Raw genomic sequence first — 22,027 nt, 5'->3', positions numbered from 1 at the left:
GAGACTGCAGAAGATGGGTAGAATCTGATCTACAAGCAGAACTCTGTTGGGATCCATTATCTCTTCCCTTGACCTATCTGCCTCAAAAGAATAGAAAAATTATTATTCTGTATTATTCAGCAGGTTTCACAGGCATGCCCTTGAAGCTCACAGGGTGAAATTTGCCCACTCAGCCTCAGCCAAACCAGCCCCACAGGATTCTTGTGGGATAAAATGGGTTAATGCCACACATGCTGCCCTACGACCTTCTTGGAGGAGAGGCGGCTAGTAAATGTGACAAATAAATACAATAATCTGAGCTGTACACAATATGTGTTCTTTTTGTTCCAGTGATTTAAAGAGGCAGGGCAGAATTATTCTTAAAAATCCCTCCAGCTTACTGTTTCAATGAAAAGAAAGTTGTTAGTGTCAGCTTGAATAGTTATAATGTGGAAGGCTGTTCTGCTTCTGCAAGGGAAGGGTATGCCATTTCTCCCGTTTCCCTCATCTCGTCCTACCCAGCTGGTCCTTCTGAGTCATATCCCAGACCATTTCCAAGGGTCTCTGTAACCTTTGAAGGTATGCAGCAGGACTGGGGGAGTTTGACCAGCCCTCTTTTGCAAATGGAATTCTGCTCATAGTCTGCTAGACCTATCCCGTAGCTACTGCCATATATACAACTAACACGATAAATATTCTTTGTGCTACTTTAGGTTGGTGGATTAAAAAAACTTAAGTAGTATGAAGGCCAAGTAAAACGGTTCCTGTTTTGGGAAGCAGTCCAAACCAAACCCTTAGCCACCTAAAACACATAATGGAACCTTACTACATCCGTTCTTATTAAATCTAGTAACAAAACATGTATCATGCCAGACAGATCTCATGTTTGACAAAGTATAAGCCACATATTTTGAGAAGCTAATTATAAACTCTTCAGTGGAAAAACTGGAAGCCACTGTGCCATTACATCATAGTCAAACCTTGTGTGGTATCAGCGTGTGAGCATACATTAAAACTTTGGGTGGTCGACAAGGATATTATGTAAGCTATTTTTTTACCCTTCTATCAATCTGTATGTTCCCCGTCTGCGTCAGCTGAGATCAGCGCTAATGTAGAGATGCGCCTGCAGTTTCAAGCGAGCAAGATGCCTACCCAGAAGTGGTTTGAACTGCCAAAAAGAATGCTTAACGTTTCTTCTAAGCCATGGTGGAGCATTCCATTCACATCCCAATTCCTAAATAGCCATACATTCCCAGTTACTTCTTTAGGGCCCCAAGCTAGCTAAGTGCTCTAAGGGCCAGGCTGCCAGGTGGTTTTCAAAAATGCAGAATAGGAGAATTTTGTTTGTGACGTACTGGAAAGCTAAGAAAGTATCAGAGCTATCAGAATGGATTACAGAAATGCACGAGTATGCAACCATGTCGAGATTAACAAATCTGCTTCGAAGAAATCAGATTGATGACTACAAGCAGAGATGGCAGTTGTTTTTTTGATAGATTTGCTTGATAAAATATGTCAGTGTTATGTTATTAGAGGTAAAAATGAGTAGTAGTAGAGTTATAGCAAACCTATTTGATCATTATATTTTTAGTTGGTCAAGTTTTACAAAATGGAAATATTAATATAGGTATTAGTTAAAGATTAAGCAATATAATCTCATAGATAAGAAGATGATTGACGACGTTTAGAATAGTAATGGAGTACTATGAGTTTTGAGTTATTACTTACTCTGTATTGTGTAAGAGATTCTATTGGGAGGAAGAATAGATAGGTGGGTTATCCTGGGTATGACTGTTTAAATAAGATAAATGTATTCAGTAAGAGTCTATTAAACACCAGCCCCTTTGTGTGTGTGTGTGTGTTTTAAAAGTGTTTTGTTGGAAGATACATTATTGTGACAGCTTGCAAGACTTATTTCATATCAGAAAAGTATAGCTTTCTCTCTTTTTGGGGTTTCCAAAGGTAGCGCAGTTGTCTTGGATTGAGAAGAAAGTTGCGACTGCTCTTTTTGGGACTCCGCCAACTTCAACAATACATGAAGCTTTGCAGAATTTTCTTAAGGTAGACTGTTTTTTCCTGACAATTCTTTTTCATGGCCCACCTACCAAGTGGCTGGCGATCAAGAGATTTGCTCAACAAGTTGTACTCAGCTGCTGTAAAGGCAAAGCTCCTCTAAAAGCAAAAGACGTTCCTTAATGATTTCTTTGTTAGAGAGACTACGCTTGTCCGCATAAACTCAGTTTCAGTTGCCTGCTATGTCAGTGTTTGTAAGAATTAGCGCTAACTCAAATGTATGGGGTCTTGAGTTTCACGGAGAGAGTTGCTTGTTTGAAAACTGTACCGTGTGAAAATTGGACCGCTTATGGTCTTTGCCAAACCGTAGTTCTGACTGATTGAAAACTCTACCCTGTGACTGTGCAGTGTCACAATTGTCATGAAGGGAATTGCAAGAGTGTCCTTAGTTACGCTGCTTCTCTTGTCACTTCAGAATCTCTCCCTTTTGGAGTCACTGTGTGCTTCAGTGGAAATGTTGCACACATGCTGCTTCCTTATAGTGAATCAGAGCATTGGTCCATCAAAGTCAGTATTGTCTGCTCAGACTGGCAGCAGCTCTCCAGGGGCTCAGGCAGAAGTGTTTATAACACCTATTGTTCGGTCCTTTTAACTGGCGATGCCAGGGATTGAAAGCATGCAAAGCAGAGGCGCTTCCCTTCAACCGCAGCCTCTCCCCTATGTTTTGTTGACTGTATTCATCTCATCGTGCCACTGCTTATCATTATTTGGTCTTTTGTTCAGGCAGAAGAAATACATCCTGGATATTCTAAATACAATTATGTCTATTTGGCAAAGGTAACGGAAAGTCTTTTTTAAAACATTCCTGTTCAACTGAATGCCCAGTTTGATTGTACTGACTTTTTTTTTTTAATTTCAACCTTCAGTGCTACAAAGAACTTGGCCAGAGGACTGATGCCTTGAAGTGCTGTGATTCTGCCCTGTCGGTTCTGTCTGCCACCAAAGAGGTGAGTTGGAGGCCTTGCTTGCATGCTACCTTTGTAAAGTGGCTGCTGCCTCAGATCTTCTCCTTTACCAGTGAGGCCTAGGAGCCAGCCATCATGTATGGATTTTGTGATCATGTGGGTGGCCCAGATCATTAAGAGGCTTCCCACATTAATGTTAGTAGCACCAATCTAGGGTGGCTGCGTAGTTTTACTGTTTTATGGCTCTTGTGCTGGCAAATACTGAAATTAACAAGAAAACTTCCTGGTGAATTAAGACGATGGCTTTTTATGCATGGCTGTTTCCTTTGCCATCACCCTTCTGAGGACTTCAGGTCTTTGTTTTGATTATGCATGCCATTTCCGGTTGCCTCGCTCTCCCCCTGCGTTTTGCTGGTATTTTCAGGAGCCTGTTTTTATCTCGAATTTGAAAACGCGGGCTGTGACGGATACAGGGTTAAACTGTGTAACTTGGTAACTGTCAGCCAATGCCAGCAAGCAGTGGGCAGAGTCTGGAAAGCTGATAGGCTTCTTTAGCTCTGAGCTCCTGAACTGTGTGGTGGTGTGGAGAGACTCTGTGAAGACTTGTTCAGATACTACTTGTGTGTGTAAAGTGCCTTCAAGTCGCAGCCGACTTATGGCGACCCCTTATGGGGTTTTCAAGGCAAGAGACTAACAGAGGTGGTTTGTCAGTGCCTTCCTCTGCATATCAGCCCTGGTATTCCTTGGTGGTCCCCCATCCAAATACTAACCAGGGCTGACCCTGCTTAGCTTCCAAGATCTGACGAGATTAGGCTATACCATGCTGCCTTCCGTCCCCCAGATACTACCTAGCTTGTTTTAAAACCAAACCTGAGTAGTGACAAGGGGAAGAATGTGGCAGTGTGTGATAGCCCTTTCTTCAGTCACTTGGTGGGAGGTAGCTTCTGAAACAAGGAGACTTCTGAATCAGTGTTTTGAGGAAGAGAAATTTGTTTCCACAGGAGGTGGGCAAATCTAAGGAATGGGAAAGGCTGTGGATGAATCTCCACTCACTGGTATTTTTGTGTGCTAGGTTAGTTTGAGTCCACACCAAATAATTTGAGTCTTAAGAATATTCTGAACAACATCTAGGTATACTGAGTATCTTGAAGAAACTGAACTTTGAACTAAGAACTGTGCCTGAAACCATCTAAGATTTTGAACAGCCTGTAACCATAAGAACATAAGAAAGGCCCTGCTGGATCAGATCAAGGCCCATCAAGTCCAGCAGTCTGTTCACAAAGTGGCCAACCAGGTGCCTCTAGGAAGCCACAAACAAGACGACTGCAGCAGCACCATCCTGCCTGTGTTCCACCACACCCAAAATAATAGGCATGCTCCTCTGATACTAGAGAGAATAGGTATGCAGCATGACTAGTATCCATTTTAACTAATAGCCGTGAATACCCCTTTCCTCCATGAATATTTCCACTCCCCTCTTAAATCCTTCCAAGTTGGCAGCCATCATCACATCCTGGGGCAGGAAGTTCCACAATTTAACTATGCGTTGTGTGAAAAAATACTTCCTTTTATCTCTTTTGAATCTGTCACCCTCCAGCTTCAACAGATGACCTCGCTTTCTATTATTATGGGAGAGGGAGAAAAACTTCTCCCTGTCCACTCTCTCCAAACCATGCATAATTTTATAGGCCTCTATCATGTCTCCCCTTAGCCGCCTTAACCAGCTAAGCTTTGTGCCTCTCTGAAAGAATAACCAACAATATAAAAACCTTTTCTGTAAATAACAAACATCTTTTTATTCAACTTTTAAATTCAGCCTCTAAGCCTTTCTGTTTCTACTGGGGGGAAGGAAAGAGAAACTCTCCTTACAAAAGCAAGGGGTACTGTCTGTGGGGTAGAAAGAGTAATTAATTAACAAAGTCCCGAAGTCGTTGAAGGGGTGACCGTGAAGGAAACAGCCATGCATGAACAACGTAAAACTAGAGGAGGAGAGAGAATTCAAAGGGAAGTCCCACATCCTCAGCTTTGTGAAATGGGGGCAATCACATGTCAGAATAGAAGGCAGCTAATTACGTGTTTCAATATGTTATTGCAAAAAGACTAAAAACTACGGTTAGGACATTGTTTTAAAAGACAACTGTCATGATGATGATTCTTATTTTACAGTAAAACGCCTTTGCGTTTTTATATAGAAATGAGGTATGGACATTGTGCAATATAATTAGTCATTCCGATCACAAGAATGGTTGCTGTCTACCCTGGAATTGTGTGTTTTAAAATCACCGTGGGCAGTTCATAATTACTTGGCCTGCAATAGCGTCTAGGGCTACAAAGCCTAAGGTCAGGGACCCACCATAGTACCCAGGCTACAAATGCACTCGACACTGAGAGACAGTTTGGGGGCGGGGAGAGGCTTGATTGAAAAAATTATCTTTCTGAAGATCTTCTTCTGCTAGCATTTTGAAATAGGCAATTATCTAGTTGAAGCTTTGGGAGCCGCTCTGCAAGAAGTTTCATTTCCAAGCAGAGGAAGTTAATCTGACATCTCTTCTCATTACTGACAGTATTCTGGCACAGATGCGCAACAAGTACAATAAATGCCTTTTGAGGCACGGATACATGATGATTACTTGGTTAGTTAACAACTGCTTATTACTGCTGTAAGACCCATCGAGTGAAAGTTTTCAACAGGCATGTTAATTATAGAGCTGAATGGGTTTCTCTTGTCATCCAGTCCAATCCAGCACTCCAAGGTGATGCTTGACAGCTGTCCGCGTCGCTTTTCCTTGAAGACACACAATTTTCAGAACCTTCATAAACAGTTCATTCTGCTGTGGAACTAGTCTCTTTTATAAAGCATTTCCTAATATTTAACCTTTCCTAATATTTAACCTGTGGTGCAGTGTGGTAAGCTGCAGTACTGCAGTCCAAGCTCTGCCCAGGATCTGAGTTCGATCCCAACAGAAGTTGGTTTCAGGTAGCCGGCTCAAGGTTGACTCAGCCTTCCATCCTTCAAAGGTCGGTAAAATGAGTACCCAGCTTGCTGGGGGTAAAGGGAAGATGACTGGGGAAGGCACTGGCAAACCACCCCATAAATAAAGTCTGCCTAGTAAACATCAGGATGTGACACCACCCCATGGGTCAGGAATGACCTGGGGACCTTTACCTTTTTAATATTTAACCTAAATCTATTTTTCTACAACTTGATCCCATGGGGCACAATGCAAAACTGTCCAGGGACCCCAATGGGACTACAGGGTACTCACGTATGGGTTTCCCTTTTCCTTTACTGTGGAATGTTTTCCCAGCTTATTTATTTACCTACTTTTTTTGTGGCCTGCTTTTCTTGCTGAGACTCAAGGAGGATTACAAAATGTAAAACGATGCAATAGGAACAGTACAGGACATAAAGTAAACAGCATAATAAGATTGGATTACAAATGTAGAAGAGTATTCAGCAAGACAGTATAAGACATAGCATGTAAGAAACTGAAAATTCGGACTACGGAAATTAGAAAACAATGAAGTAAGAATAAGATAATGTGTAGAATAAACATTGGCATAAACTAGACCCCTTGTATGAGACATTAAATTATTATTATTACATGTGGGGGACCTGCAAAGAATTTGGGGGGCATCTCTTCTCCCTCCTCTTCCTTTTCTTTCCAGTTTCCTGACAAGCCCCCACACCCTCATCTTTCCCTCCCTTTTCCTCTCTTTTCCACCCACTAACCAACTTACCTTTTATCTTCCCCTCCGTCTTCCACTTTATTTATTTATTTGCTTCATTTATACCCCGCCTTTCTCCACATTGGGGACCCAGAGCAGGTGACATCATTTTTCTCTTGCTTGTTTTAGCCTCGCAGCAGTTTTGTGAGGTAGGTTAGGCTGATGGTGTTTGACTGGCCCAAATTCACCCAGTGAGCCTCCACTGTAGAGTGGGGATTCAAACTCTGGTCTTACAGATCCTGCTCTGAAACTTTTAACCTCTACACTACACTGGCTTTCGTGAGGTGCCTGCTGTTGAATAGTAGCAAGTGGCCAAGCCTGTGTGAGTTTTGCAAGTCCCACGGGAGTAAGTCACCTGGTGGTTGCAGCCACGACTGGCCCCAATTAATCCTCCCTCAAAGGTCAAAACTGCCTTGGAAAGTTCCCTAGCCAGTCCCCCTGCCTCTTCCTGACAGAAGCCACGACTTGAAGGTTGGTAGTGGCCACCGAGGGCATCAATTTCTTAAAACTAAGGCACTCATGTTACCATTTGGGGGGGATTAACCCACATATATTTATCGGTTAAGATTTCAGCTTTTTGTCCCCCCACCCCCAAAGAAAAAACCTGGGCTTTCCTCAGGTTTGTAAAAATATCTCTCTTCTCTGCCTGTGGCCCCAGTCTCTGGATTTAAGTATTCACAGGTGGGGGCATGTTGAAAATTAGGTATATTTATTATTATTTATGTTATTTATAGTCTGCCTTTCTCACCATTACATGATGCAGTCAATAGGATGAGACATCTAATAAGCAGTGTAACAGGACTAGGACTCCAGTAATCTCAATGCAGAAATCTGAACAAAGCATAAGTATTACACGTGACATGTTCAGCAGTAAATGGTATTACATAAGCAATAATACTGTGTACTGAGAACAAGGTAACGTATACAGCCACGGCTCCTTGATCCATTCACTTTTCTAAAAATGCTCAGCAAAGAGTATAGGGAGCATGTGTATATTCACCATCCAAGACTATGACACTCTGCATTTATATTGTATCCTTCCGGTGTTCAAGCACATCTCATGTATGTTGGCAGTAATCCATACACCTGCCTCATAAATTAGAATGGTATCATTTCCCCCACCTTACAGATGGGGGCGGGGGCTGAGGGTGAGAGAACAGTGTCTTGGCTTAACACCACCTAATCAGTTTAGTTTATTTAGCATTTTTAGACTATTTTTTTCATTAAAGGTTCCCCCAGGCAGATCACAAGTTAAAACGTGCTCAATTACATTTTAAAATCAATATAGAATACGACAAACTTATCTAAAAATCACAAGGAAACGAACCTCAGTAAGTGCTGTTTCAATGTCAATCTGATTCTAAGGCTTTTCGGGGGCGGGGGGCAGGGATGTCTTTAGCTTAATCTGGTGCTTTCCTACAACTTCCAGCCAACTGCCAGATCATGTTGGCCTGGAACTTGGGAAATGGACGTCATAAAGTTCATATCTGGATTTGAGGGAAGTTGCTTAAAATCCAACCACTTGGGCCCAGCTCTAAAAGAGAAGCTTCTTGCATGGAGCAGTCTCCTCCCATAACTCCAGCATGTTCAACTAAACAAGCACAGTGGGTTGCACACATGTCATCTTGACATACATGCATGGCACCCAAGGTTTCCATTTTGAGTGGACACCAAGGGAGTTGGGTATACATTTGACATTCAAGGAGAGTGATTTGCTTGGGTTATCGGTCAAGATACAAACAGCTCCAGCTACTGGAATGGACTTCACTTACCTCCGAATAACTGTGTTTCATGGTCTGAAAATGGACAAAAATGTAAATTGCAGACTACAGTGATCTGTGAATTCATTGGTACTCCTTCAAAGGTAGCTGGAGAATGCTATCCATTAGAATTTTGAGTAATAAAATCTTCAAGGAACAATTTCAGGAGAAAATGGGGAAATTGTTGGTTGGAGTTGGATTTTATTTTTAGTCCTGCCATATACCCTTGTCTTGTATGTAATGATTAAAGGGAAGAATGAAAGTTATCTTTTCCTGGACTGTTAATACTGAAAATATTCTGTTGTTTTTGATGCAGAAATTGGCATGAAGTATAGTGGCTTTGGTAGCTTTCCATATGTAATTAAACAAATTGTCTTTTTCATTTCTCCTGTTTTAGGACAAAGAGGCTGAGAAGGATTTAGAAGCTTTACTTCTTTCTCTGAAGCTGTGAAAATAAACCGTGCACATTCAGTTACTGTACTTGAATGATACCGCGGAGGAGCTGGGCAGACCCTGGTCTCAGTTCCTAAAGTGTCCGTGTGAATCTTGTTGAGTTCAGTGGTATTTATAGCCATGTTAGGCATAATCAATCCCTAAGCAATCATTAATCTTGAAGCTATTCCAATGAAAAAAATGTGGGGGGTGAGATACGCAAGCTTACAACCCTCAGGCAAGTTTATTTCCAAGCCAGTAATTGGTGCCTGACACTTGTTCAGGTGCAGTGGGTGCTATAAGAGGAACAAGTCTGTTCTGTATACTACTACTAACCCCGCTTAGATAGATTTGTGGAGACATGCAAGCAATCCAGTTCTCTCCTGGGTGCTAGTTTAAAGGAAAGTCTTGTCGGGAACTGGAGGCAACTGCACAAATAAATTTGACTCATCTGCTCCTTGATTTGGTCTCAAGAAAACGTAGCAAACTCTGGAGTTAGATGAAATGTCACTTCCCTCCTTGCCAGAGTCTGCTCATAGTGTCTTAGAAGGAGAAGACACCCACTGACAGGACGTTCCTTTCCATTAAATGAACTAGTCTGGAATAAAAGAAGGTACGAATGAAGGCCTGTAGACAAGCAATGCCATGGAACTTAGCACATGGGCATCATCCATTCCATACTTTTTTAGGTTCATAATGACTATTTTACTAATGTAAAATGTTAAGATTTGCACTGGGAACCTCCTGGCCGGAAATCCACTGCTGGCAATGGATGGCTTGGTAGCTGCTAAGAGTGACAGGCTTTTGCTCTGGGAATGATTAGCAAGCTAATCTCTAATGCCTGTACAGAACTGTATGTAGCAATATATTTCTATTTGCACAGACGTGGAAGAAAGTACGTTATCTCTGTCTGCTCTTTTGCTTTTTCAAAAGTATATATTAAAGGGAAATTATTCTTGGCAATGGTTATTCGTATTTTAATCTCCAGATTTTAAATAGGAATATGAAGATTTTATAAATGAGGCATTTGAATGATATCTTCTGTTTGAAATATCTGAAAGCAAAAAAACATTAAATGGGATTAATGAAATGGTGTGCTGTGATGGTATCTTTGCAAGTGTGTGGGGGAGGCAAAATGACTTTCATAAGTCTCTTGCTTTTGGAGAAGAGCTGTTCCAATTTAAATGTTGTGGGGAAACAGAGAGCCAGGACACAGCCAATGTAACAATCTGGAAAACTTCAATGAGTGACTGAAAAACCTCTGTTGTCTGCAAGTATTTCCCCTCTGCCTTTCCTGATTTTCTGTTTACTTGAACAGCAGAGAATTTGTTGCATTCTCATCCTACAATACAGACTTATTTGAGATTTTCCAGCATAGAACGTGGTGTTCAGTAGGCAGATATTTTTAAACGGTAAAGGTCCCATGTGCAAGCACCTGGTCATTCCTGACTCATGGGGTGATGCCACATCGCGACGCTTTCTAGGCAGGCCTTTGTTTTACGGGGTGGTTTGCCAGTGCCTTCCCCAGTCATCTTCCCCTTTACCTCTAGCAAGCTGGGTACCCATTTTACTGACCTCGGAAGGATGGAAGGCTGAGTCAACCTTGAGCCGGCTACCTGAAACCAACTTCCGTCGGGATCGAACTCAGGTCGTGAGCAGAGCTTGGACTGCAGTATTGCAGCTTGCCACTCTGCACCTCGGGGCTCTTAGGCAGATATTTTACTGAGTTATATATGTTTCAGGAAAGATAAATGTCCCTTTCCTCCTGCATGACAGCTCTCTGATCCTCACTGGACCATCTGTGTGTTTTCAGTTGCAATCCTAAGGGTACTTTCCTTGGAGCGAGACCTGTTGGATAATATGAAACTTACTTTTTTGAGTAGACCTTCTTAGGATTGCTCCTTACATGTTAAGTGAGATTAACTAAGGGTTTCCTAATTCAATAAAGTAGTGTAGGATCAACAATTTTAACATTCGCTGATGCTGGGGCTCAGTGTGCTTGTGTCTTCGGACCTCTGTGCTTCTTCCCGGCCAGATTTCTATTGATTGCAGGGATTTTATCCTGCCTAGATGTTACTTTCTTTTTTTTCCCCCCTAGTTGCAAGGCTGGTCACCTGTTTGCAAAAGATACTGCACAAGCTACTGTAAGATCAAGCACCGATGTGTCGTTTCACATCAGTGTACAAAAACACCCCTCTCATGTACTGATTGTTTGGAAGTGCAATATGATATGATCTAAGAAGGTCATTGCCAGGGTGCGTGTATGCTGAAATATATACTGTGTGGTTCGTCTTCTAGGGCTAAAATGTTTTTATAGTGTTTCTGCTTGTACAGCAGTTCTTGCACGTTCCTTGGGATCCAGCCCATTATTTCCCCTTGTTTACCCTTCATTCATCGGTTATCGTCAGATCTATTCTTTCAGTGGATTCTGCTTGGGAACTGAAGCAAACAATGGTAACCATCAGCTGCTTCTCATATTCTTCCTCTTCTCACTTAAAACTCTACAGGCTTACTGGTAGAGCGTTTGGTCCGAGCGCCATTGTTTCCTGGGGGCTCCCAGGAAACACCAAGAGTCGTTTAGATTTGGAGTGCAAAAAGCACTCCAACTCGGTCCTAAATAGTGGATCGGGAAGCAGGAAATTCCCCTGCAGCCTTCAAGAGCGGTTTGGACTCCCATATTCTCCGAGAGAGCTTTTTTAAGCCTCCCGTTGAGTTGGAAGTTGTCCCCGCCGGCATAGGGGCTACCATTGCCACGGACGACTCTTTGGATTATAGGCTTTGACCTCCTCTATACATTAACATCAAATAATCTATGAAAAGAACAAGAAGCCTCACCTTTGGAAGTCAGAGTGAGTAAAAAGACACTTTTTGCCTTTATCTTGATTGAGAAGACCTGAATGACGATAAAAACACCTACGAAAACCGGCGACTCCCTGCCCAGCGTAACGAGACTTTTAAAATAAACAAATGCCATTAAATGAACTGACTAAGACCTTATCAACTTGATCAGTGAGTAGACGCAATAAAAGGGACTTCTGAATGACTTTACAACTACCAATTAAATGCTTTGAGGGGAGGGAGGGAGACGAGAACCTTCCCCCCCCACTTCCGGCTTCTTTGATTCAATGTCCAGCCACGTCGCCTCTTAAGACCGGAAGATAACAAGAAGGGCTTTGTTACCATCGAAAAGACAGGGCAGATTGGAAGACTTGAAGTGAATCTCCCCGGTGTAACCATCAAATCGTTCCTACTACTTAACCACCGAGAGGAGACGACGCAGGGTCTATGATACTGCAGTTTCCTGTCTACTTTCTTTTCTTTATCTGTGCTGCTTTGAAGCATAATTGAGGATATCTTGAAAATTACAAAGCCTGCTTCTATATAAGAATACAAGCAGATATGTCAAACAAGAGGTTGGAAGAGATGTTACTCAAACAAATGGACATGTTTGCAGTGCAACAAGATTTAGTCTTCGAAAAACAACAAGCGCTCTCACATCAAGCATTTCAACTAGCTGAGGTGATGAATATCCTATTTAAATCAATTAATGGAAAACTGGACACAATTATTGAGGAGATCCACAATATGAAGACCCAAGATTTTAAAGAGGTAGCTGCAAGTGACCAGCTGGCAAGGAGAGAGAGCAACATGAAAGAACTCAATACCTCTACAATTTACTTGTCTGAGTCACTGCTGACAGGAGGAGCATTATTATCCCAAGAAAACACTTCCTGGCAGCCAGCGATGGAGGGAGACATGATGAAGGATTTTACCAAGAAGATGCTGGAAATTTTAACAAGAAGCCAATGGATACAATCACCGGGATCTTCTTTTACATCTTCAGAGGCCAGAATTGCAGCTACTATATTGAAAAACGGGGGGTGGGGATTGGGAAATAAAGAAGGACTGGCAGATCCCCTCCCAAAACAAGATAATGGCTAAAATGATGCTTATTTTTGGGGTGTAAGGGAGCCACGGTGGATTTACTTTGATGAATTTTTAATGGGAAAATTTGTTTATGTATTGATCTAATCCCTTTAATTTAGAATAATAGAATGTTATGTAGAGACAATGATGATAATATTATAACTAGGTAGGACTTGAAATTGCTTATAGAAGTAGTATAGATAGCTTAAAGCAAGTCTGTATGAGAGAAAATAAGGATTAGAAATTAATTTGAAATGCAAAAGTGTTAACCAGTAGAATTAGTGACTGAAGAAGATGCGGGGAAGTCACATATAGTAGATAGCATAGAATATTATAGATAACATATTCTCAGTAATAGCAATGAACTTTTTTTGTTACAAGCAGTTACAACTGAATATATTGTTGAGATATGTTTATTTTAGTTGAATTGTAGAAAATAATAAAAATAATTTAAAAAAAAAAAAAACTCTACAGGCTTACTGATAGTTGACCATTTGTACCCCAATTCCTTTAAGCCAGGGATCCCCAACATGGGGCCTGACACCTTTCCCGGTATCCACCAAGTGCTTTTATTTATTTTTTAAAAAATAATTATTTATTAAACCAAAAAAGGGAATACAAATGGTTAATTGGGAAACTGTTTAGGGCAAGTAAATGCATAATGTAAGTAAAGGGGACTATATATTGATAAATACAGCAAGGAATAAGCTATCCAATTACACCCGACTGTCGAAAAAGAACTAACGGCAATATCTAACTACAAAGCAAAACAAGAACTAATACAACAATAAGCTACAGAAATCTAGTCACAACAACCTAGGAAATAAATGATGGTACACAAAATAAAACAGGAAATACAAAATGCAAAAATCAACAGCTAAAATAACAAGGGGAGATCCAATTATTTCAACATATACAGAATGTAGAAAATGGGAGAGTCTCAACATTTGAGAGAGAATCTTCAGGCCTTGGTTGAAAAAAGTCATAGGGGCAGATAACGTTGGCTGGATCTTCCAAATAGTCCTTTTCAGTCTCGGATGCACGGCAATGGAAAGGCACCCAGCCCCAGGGACAGAAAGCCACCAAGTGCTTTTAGAAAGTTGATGGGGCTAGTGAGGCTTCTGATTGGCTGTCCAGATTAAAAAAGCGTCATGTTAAACAGAGCTTTTGCCTGAAATGTTAAAGAGTTAGTATTAGAGTTATATTTAACTTCACTCCTTGACATTTTGTGATTGGCTCCAGCTCCTGTGGCAGCCATTTTGGGATTGGGTCCACTGCCTTGTGTCAGGATTCCAAAGGTGCCCACGGGCTGAAAAAGGTTGGGAAACTCCTGCTTTAAGCTATCCAAAATGGATAGAAAAACATGAAGCATACTGCAAGACAAAATCTTTTTTGATACTGGAGTCCTCTGGCATCCATTTTGTCTCTTCCGAGTGATCTTCTTGCTTCTTTGCCATGATGGGGTTTTGCCACAAAAACATCTAAAGAAGAAACCGAGCCTCTGCCATTTCACTAGTTCACATTTCATATACAATCTACACCCCACTCCTTCCCTCAAGAGCACATAATCTGGAGATTTTATCCACTGAGCCACCCACCAACTCAAGTATATTGAATCTCGTCCAGCTTTCTTGCCAAACCAAATGGTATTTGTATCCAAGCAGAAGAGAAAGCCAGACTGAAATCCTAAACTAAGGAGCCTTCCAGCTAAGTTTTTAGCGATTAGTAATTATTATTTGTGCCAGGAAGGCTGGGAGACCACTCAGCTGTGACTGCTGTCAGTAATTTCACATGAGAGAAAGGACCCCCATGGGGAGAAAGAAAAATGTCTGTGAAAACGGTAATTCTCAAATACCAATGAATATAATTTCTATAGGATCCCTTTGCATGAATGTCTTGCACTGTATAAATGTGCAGCGTTCAACATCCTTATATTAGCTTTGAATCGCTTTTTCATTTCCCATTGGAAATAAAAAAGAATAAAATTGGAATAAAAAGAAAAACACTGAAGTATTTGATCAATGTTAGTCAAACACATGAACACATGAAGCTGCCCTATACTGAATCAGACCCTCGGTCCATTCAAGTCAGTATTGTCTACTCAGACCGGCAGCGGCTCTCCGGGGTCTCAGGCCGGGGTCTTTCACATCACCTACGTCCCTTTAACTGGAGATGCTGGGGATTGAAGCTGGGACCTTCTGCATGCCAATCAGATGCTCTACCACTGAGCCACGGCCCCTCCCCGTCAAGTACCATCAAGTTGCTTCCAAAGACCTCTTCCTGAGACTCAAGACCTGCACATGGACCTTGACTGATAATCTAAGCAAACTTTATGTGTTCAGATGGCTCATCTCTGTCTTTTTCCACTTCCTTAAAACATTTTCTTCTTCCATCCAGATCCCTAGATGCCTTATTGGAGTGGATTTTCAGAATACATCTTCGGGGTTGTATTCCGTGCCTATAGGGGTTACCTGTAACCCTGCCATGAGTGGCCTTAGCAGACTGGAGCGAGGTCAGTTGCCCATACCTCCCATGGACAAGTATGCATGCCAAGCCAGTTGCACTTCATTAACTCTTTTGCTCAAGTACTTTCCAACCAAGGACTTCAGGGTAGTTACACTACTCCCTTTCCCAGCCACCTATTCAGCCCTGCCTTATTCGCGCCACTCATCCCGCCTTCACGTCCTGGTCTCTCGTGTGTTGCTCGTGCCCTGGGTTGCCACCCAACTCCTCTCTGGGTTCACCCTTAAGTCTTCCCCCAGCTTAGGACCCACAGCCGTCAGTCCAGAGTCCCCACCTTCTGCATGCTTGTCAGCTCCTCCAACCTAGAGGCACTCCTTCCTTGGACTCCGCAACGCCAGTCCCTAGCAACCAGCCTCTAGCAACCAGCCTAGAGGCACTCCCTCCTTGGACTCCACAGTGCCAGCCTCTAGCAACCAGCCTCTAGCAACCAGCCTAGAGGCACTCCTTCCTCGGACTCTACAGTGCCAGTCCCTAGCAACCAGCCTCTTCCCAGCTGATGCCAGACCCTGGCTGTTGGATGAGCCGTCCCCTGGTGCAGCTATCACTGGTTACCCTCTGGGTGGCATTGGAGATTTGTCCCAGCTGGAGGGGGTAAATTAGGCGGTGGTGAGGTGCACCCAGGCAGGGAGGGGCACTCTTGCTCAAGAGCTTCCTAAAACATGTAGCTGTCCCTGTGTGGAGTCCAGAAAGTCCTCTCAGCAGCCCTGTTTGTTGTTGCTCAAAAGAAATACTTTGCTCATATTGCTCCTCCAGGTGGGGGAACGGCTCTGACTGAATCCCAAGCCTATCACCCATATATTATTCCCCATTGATACCCCAGTTGTCCCTAAATTGACATATGGACTTGCCACAGCATCACTATAGGAAAGGTGAGAAAGGGTTCTAAAAAATTTGTGCAATAATAGCACCCTGGGGTATTGCTTTCAGGATAAACTGTTCTGCTAATGCAGTATAACGGAAGCACTAAATGCTCCCAAGTGGACGTGTTCCAAGCACCATAAAAAGTAGTTCTTCTTGTGGAATTATTTTCACGTATGAAAGATTTCAGTACTTGTGGCGCAGATGAACATTGGGATGTAGCTGTTCCCTGGCAACTCTGCTCCTGGGTCAAGCCTGCGTTTGGCTCCCTGTGTGAAGCGGTTAATGTTTCTCCGTTGATTGCCCAGGCACTGTTATCCTAGGGAGAAATGGGCCAGCAGGACAGGAGGTTCTCATTACTGCAGAAAAGCAGAAACATCTGGGCTTGTCATGAACAACTTGCCCGGCTCATTTCAGCCTAAGGGAAGCCTGATTGATCAGCTGAGGCTGGCCAGTCCCCTCTATTACACATTGCAAAGGAATCAAATGTGTACGAAACCACCTGAAAGCTGTCTAAAACCATTCAAGATGGAAAAGGATGCCCTGGCCACACTGTACCATATCTCTCCCCACCTCCCTAACATCAGAGCAATAATAAGGCTCAGCGATCACACAGAAATTTCAAGTTTCCCAGACCCTTCATGTATCAACCTCTTTATAACAGCCCAGTAAAGTATGTCAGTATTATCCCACTGCTGGCGGGAGGCAGCACTTTGCATAATGCTTCTTTGTAAGTTCAGAGGTGAGGTAAGATTTGAGCAGGTGGGCTTCCTGGTTAAAACAACTGCAGCAAGGAGAAAATCAAAGAGAGGGGACAACTACAGGGGAAGAAATACACTGTAACTACTAATAGGCTTCTGAAGTCTACTAAGATCCATTTTAACACTTTCTATTCACCTGGTCTCTACTGCAAGGGTACACCATGCCTATGTGAAGCTGAAGTACTGTTTGTTTATTTATATTCCTATCCCTCCATCCCCTCACCAAAACGGGGTTCAGAGCAGCTCACAATCAGCCATGTCAATACAATACCATCATCAGTAAACTAACAAGAGGGGAGGCGATCCTGGACTTAAAACTCTATGCTGCTGCCAGTGACTTAGCGAGGGATGTGGATGTGGTTGAGCCAACTGGCAACAGTGACCACACAATGGCATCAAATTTAATGCATGTGTATGTGGGAAAGTGCCTGGGAAATCTCACACAATTACATTTGACTTTAAAAGAGGGAACTTCTCTAAAATGAGAAACCTGGTAAAAGGGAAGTTGAAAAGAACAGTTAGGAGGGTTAAATCTGGAAAAGGCTTGGGGGTTACTCAAGTCCATAACACTACAGGCTCAGCTACATTGTATACTGCAGGTCAGGAAAGGTGGTGGTAAGTGCAAGAGGTCACCACTATGGCTAACAGGTAAGGTGAAGGAAGCTATTAGAGAAAAAAAGGCATCCTTCAGAAACTGAAAGGCTTGCCCAAACGAGGCAAACAAAAGCAAACACAAACTTTTGTATACTCAGATCACTCTGTATAATTTCTGCACCAGCACTTACAGGTTCTTTTTATATTGAAGAAAACACTGGCAAGACCACCTCCTGCCCTGCCATTCATGTACTTTCTTCTTCCTATTCTAAATTCAGTTCCAGGATGTTTCCCTTGTATAATGCTGGAACAATGTTATTTTAAAACACACACACACCAGTTTTTAACAGAGGACTCCCTGCAGCAGGACTAACACACACACACACACACACACCCAGAATTGTGTAGCATAAGGAATCTGCAAAAATAGTGCAACCTGGGTAAGTACTTTTTCAGCACAAACTGTAAAAGCTAAGGACACAAGCTTGGCCGTGTTAAGCACTTCTAGAAGCCATTGATTTGTCCCTAGTAAACCACTGAGATGTGTTGCATTATCTTAAATATGGTTCAATGGGATTGTTGGCTGCCCTCCCAGTGAATGTAGATTAGGATTGTCATTTATGTTTAGTGTAGGCTAGAAAAGCCGTTCCTTTCCCCCTTTACCACCATCAAACACAGAGAAAGTGTCTTTGCAGTTGGTTCTTTCCATTTTTCATCTTGTTTAGTTCTACTAGGACTTATTTTCTGTTGGAGGGTTCTTTTCCCCTCCTGTCCAACTGGATTAAATGATTTGTAATTGGCTCAGTGTTCCAAACTGACTGGTCACGCACTTAGAGAAGATACCATTTGGTAACAATGTACAGGATGTTAGTAAGAGACACCCAAGCGAAAGACCGTTTTACGCAGAAAGAACCTAGCGGGGGAAAATACTTCTCTCCTCTTCTTGCATCACTGGCAGAGTTTACCCGCAGGACATATTGTCCTGGACTGCAGATGAGCCTCTGCCTCCTCACTTTTGCCAAAATCAGAAGAGGCCCAACAGCAGTCATGTCTTGCAACAAGCTGAAACATGACACAGGTTTCCCACTTAAGCCATTCAACTTAACTGAACCTCAGCAAGAGGAAGGAAGCAGATTCTTGCTATACTTGTAAAGAAATCCCTCAAAGCTTCCTTTTCACTCCAGGGGTTATCTAGAGAAAAAAAGATTTAATCTTCAGTTATACTGTTTTGCTTCAACTGAACCAGTCAGTCATCGCCAGCCAGAGACAGTCATTCCAAAGGCAACAACTAAGAAAGGAACTTGTATTAAAAAGTAAAGCTATTTTATGCAAGACCAGAGAATAGAAACCAGGAAAGATTCTTTTTAAAGATAGCATTTTTGACCAAGAACACATTGACTTGAGGATTTTCGTTAAAAAAAACCAGAGCTACAGCTCACAGCCATGTAGCTGGTAGTGCTTTCAGCTTTTGAAACAATGCAAATGGCAGTGCCTTTAATAGATGGCTGATCTGCAGACATTAGAAGAAGAGTTGGTTTTTATATGCCGACTTTCTCTACCACTTAAGGAAGAATCAAACCAGCTTACAATCACCTTCCCTTCCCCTCCCCACAACAGACACCCTTGTGAGGTATGTGCAGCCTCTTGGGCCATGAGAAGCACTGCTGGGGGAAGAGGAAAATGGGGAGATTTCACCAGTTTCCCCCTCTTCACTGCAGCCCGCCCCAAGTCTCACAGCAAGAAAGATCTGCGCACGAGTATACTTGCAATCATATTTCATTGGCTGCAACACACTTCACTCAGGGCTGAAATACACATTACATTTGACACTTTTAAAGACATGGGTGTCTCACCCAACTGACAGTGAAATGTTCCTGTGGGGTCTAACCTTTAAAAATGTCTTCCTCGCCCCAAACCTCTCAACCCGTGTGGGAGAAAGAGAGGCTTCCTGCTTCATTCCTGCACTGTTTTTGCCAGGGGAAACCACCATGGTGGGGAATCTGGGGGTCACTGCACTTTGTATTCCCAGCGATGTATTAAGAGTTTGAAAATGTTATAAAAAATATCGCTTTAAAAGGGTTTTTGGATAACACGGCTTATAAATGGTTGGAAGACGTCTTCACAGCTAAAGGGGCCAAACAAAGTATGAACAGTATTTTTTATAACGTTTTCAAACTCTTAATACATCGCTGGGAATACAAGTGCGGTAACCCCCTCTGTTTGCCCCTTCCTGTAGTTCCGCATGTGCATTCCCAGAAAAGGGGGAGAACAAGCACTCCCACGCAGCCGTTTCCACTGGCAAAAATTTCATGGGAAGGAAGCCTGAAGTCCCTCTTTCCCCCGCTCTAACATTTGTCCTTTGACATTGGGTTGGGCACCCGTGTCCCATATAAAGAATAATGTATATTTTGGCCCTCAGTGTGTTTCCTTCCATGTCTGCAGATCAGCTTGCTGTTAAAAGGTAAAAGAGCAGGCCAAGCTGATTGTCCCCCCAATCACTTGGCAGCCATAATAGCTAGGTGTGAAGGCTTCCAAAATTATTCTTCTCTGCATTTCTCTCCAGATTTTGAAATTTCTGGTCTGGTTTCTAAAGTAGAACCTCCATTGTTCTTTATATTTTCAGTTTTTGCATGGTGCACGTGCAGTTCGCTGCTCTTCTCCTAAAGTTCAGAGTTCCTTTCCCTCCCCCTCTTTATTTTGATCTCAGTGTGACATTGTTCAGGGCCAAATTGGCCATATGAACAGTATCATTAAAGTAACTCCTAAAGTTCATGTGTATTTTTACTCTTCTGCATTACTAATACACATGTGCAGATTGTGGTAAAACACTACAAAAGAGCAATAACAATTTGATTGTATATGCATTTGTATCAAAATTGTTCTGCATGGGTTTTTTTTTTACTGATGCCTAGCAGTGTATGTGTGCATTGGTGTAACACCATATAAAAAGAATTGTGATGCAATTATGCATGCAACCTCATCAATTGCTTTTTTGCAGTGTTTCATTAGTTCCTCCATGAATATTAGTAAGATCATGGGGATGAGAGGTACAAATGGAATGAAGGAATTGATAACTGTGGCAATGTATAGTGGTTCAAATCCAGAATTAATTTTAGAAATTATAGTAAAACTGGAAGAACAAAATGCAGTGCAAAGTAAATTTACAGAATAAAGTAACAGAGTCAAGGAAATCTGCTCATGCTTATGCTAGCATAGAGAAAGAGCCTGGGAAGGAAATCAGGTTACTGAAATTACCTTGAACAAAAGAAACCTTGAACATTTTACAGTCTCTGTGATACTTCACATTGTTTATCTCCCAGGGACACTGAAACCAGCTCACAATAGGGAGAGCACAGCATTTTACGTACAGAAACTATACATCAGATCTTGTTAAAACTCTCCCCTCAATGTTAAGGCTCCCACCTGGGTTAAATTGGGTAAAGCTGGCCAACCAGCTTGAGAAAAAGTGGAACATTAAGCAGTGATCAGTTTTAAACAGACTGACAGAAGGCAGATTTATCTCTCCGCTCTCCCCTGTTGTTATGCTTCTGCCTCCTCCTTCACAGTTTTTTTCAGCACATGCTAAAAATACAGGGATACCTGATGCAGAACATTCACACATTACATTTTTACTACTTTCCTGCTCACTTTTAAAGACAGAAAGCAACAACAAAAAACCTTAGCTAAAGGTTGGGCATAATTTGGTCCTTGTGGTCTCCTGAATGATGGGCCTAAAGGCAATTGTTTCAATTGCTTTTTTTGTTTCAACAACAACCAAAAACGGTGCCAGTACTCACATATCAGGCTGCACTGATTTTTACCAGTTCCCTCCTCAGGACTTGGGAAAGCCCTGAAAAAGGTACCGGTACTCAGTACTAGTATGATCACAAAAAAGTCCTTTGTTAAAGCACTAGACAAACTCAAGAAGGTATAATTCTCAGCAGGTACAAACAGAGCAGATGTAGTACACCACTAATTTTATTTAATATTTGAAAAATACAATCTGTACTACAAGATGGGGGAGGTCTAATGGGGCATCTAAAAACACAATAAGTATGTAAACAGCAGGGACTAAGGTGTTGGTGAGAAGTTGGGGAGGGGCTGTGGCTCAGTGGTACAGCATCTGCTTGGCATGCAGAAGGTCCCAGGTTCAATCCCCGGCATCTCCAGTTAAAGGGACTAGGCAAGTAGGTGATGTGAAATACCTCTACCTGAGACCCTGAAGAGCCGCTGCCGGTCTGAGTAGACAATACTGACTTTGCTGGACCAAGGGTCTGATTCATCATAAGGCAGCTTCATGTGTTCATGTGTGTTCAAGAGAAATACTACAGCCAAAAACAAAATAATAATCCTGTAATAGAAGGAGTTCCCAGTTACTTGCTAGGTTGCCATGATAAACTCTACAGAACTCTACTGCCTTTGAAAAGCGTGGAGGACAGTATTCTCCATTTAGAGTAGTGAGATGTGGCTATAACCTACATACAGA

At 42.3% G+C, this 22,027-nt stretch overlaps 1 protein-coding gene across 1 annotated transcript in view; it reads left to right on the top strand.

Moving 5' to 3' along the window:
* RMDN2 (regulator of microtubule dynamics 2) overlaps positions 1 to 8,920 on the top strand; it is a 30,814-nt gene extending 21,894 nt beyond the window's left edge. Inside the window, exons 7-10 of the mRNA XM_056853151.1 lie at positions 1,942 to 2,040; positions 2,776 to 2,829; positions 2,919 to 2,999; positions 8,844 to 8,920. Coding sequence (XP_056709129.1) covers positions 1,942 to 2,040; positions 2,776 to 2,829; positions 2,919 to 2,999; positions 8,844 to 8,897 — 288 coding nt within the window. The 3' untranslated portion in view covers positions 8,898 to 8,920. The remainder of the gene's footprint in view (positions 1 to 1,941; positions 2,041 to 2,775; positions 2,830 to 2,918; positions 3,000 to 8,843) is intronic.
* Positions 8,921 to 22,027: the final 13,107 nt, after the last annotated feature.

The sequence above is a fragment of the Euleptes europaea genome, chromosome 7 (assembly GCF_029931775.1).
Source record: "Euleptes europaea isolate rEulEur1 chromosome 7, rEulEur1.hap1, whole genome shotgun sequence".
NCBI lineage: Eukaryota > Metazoa > Chordata > Lepidosauria > Squamata > Sphaerodactylidae > Euleptes > Euleptes europaea.
This window is presented reverse-complemented; position numbering and strand designations above follow the sequence as displayed.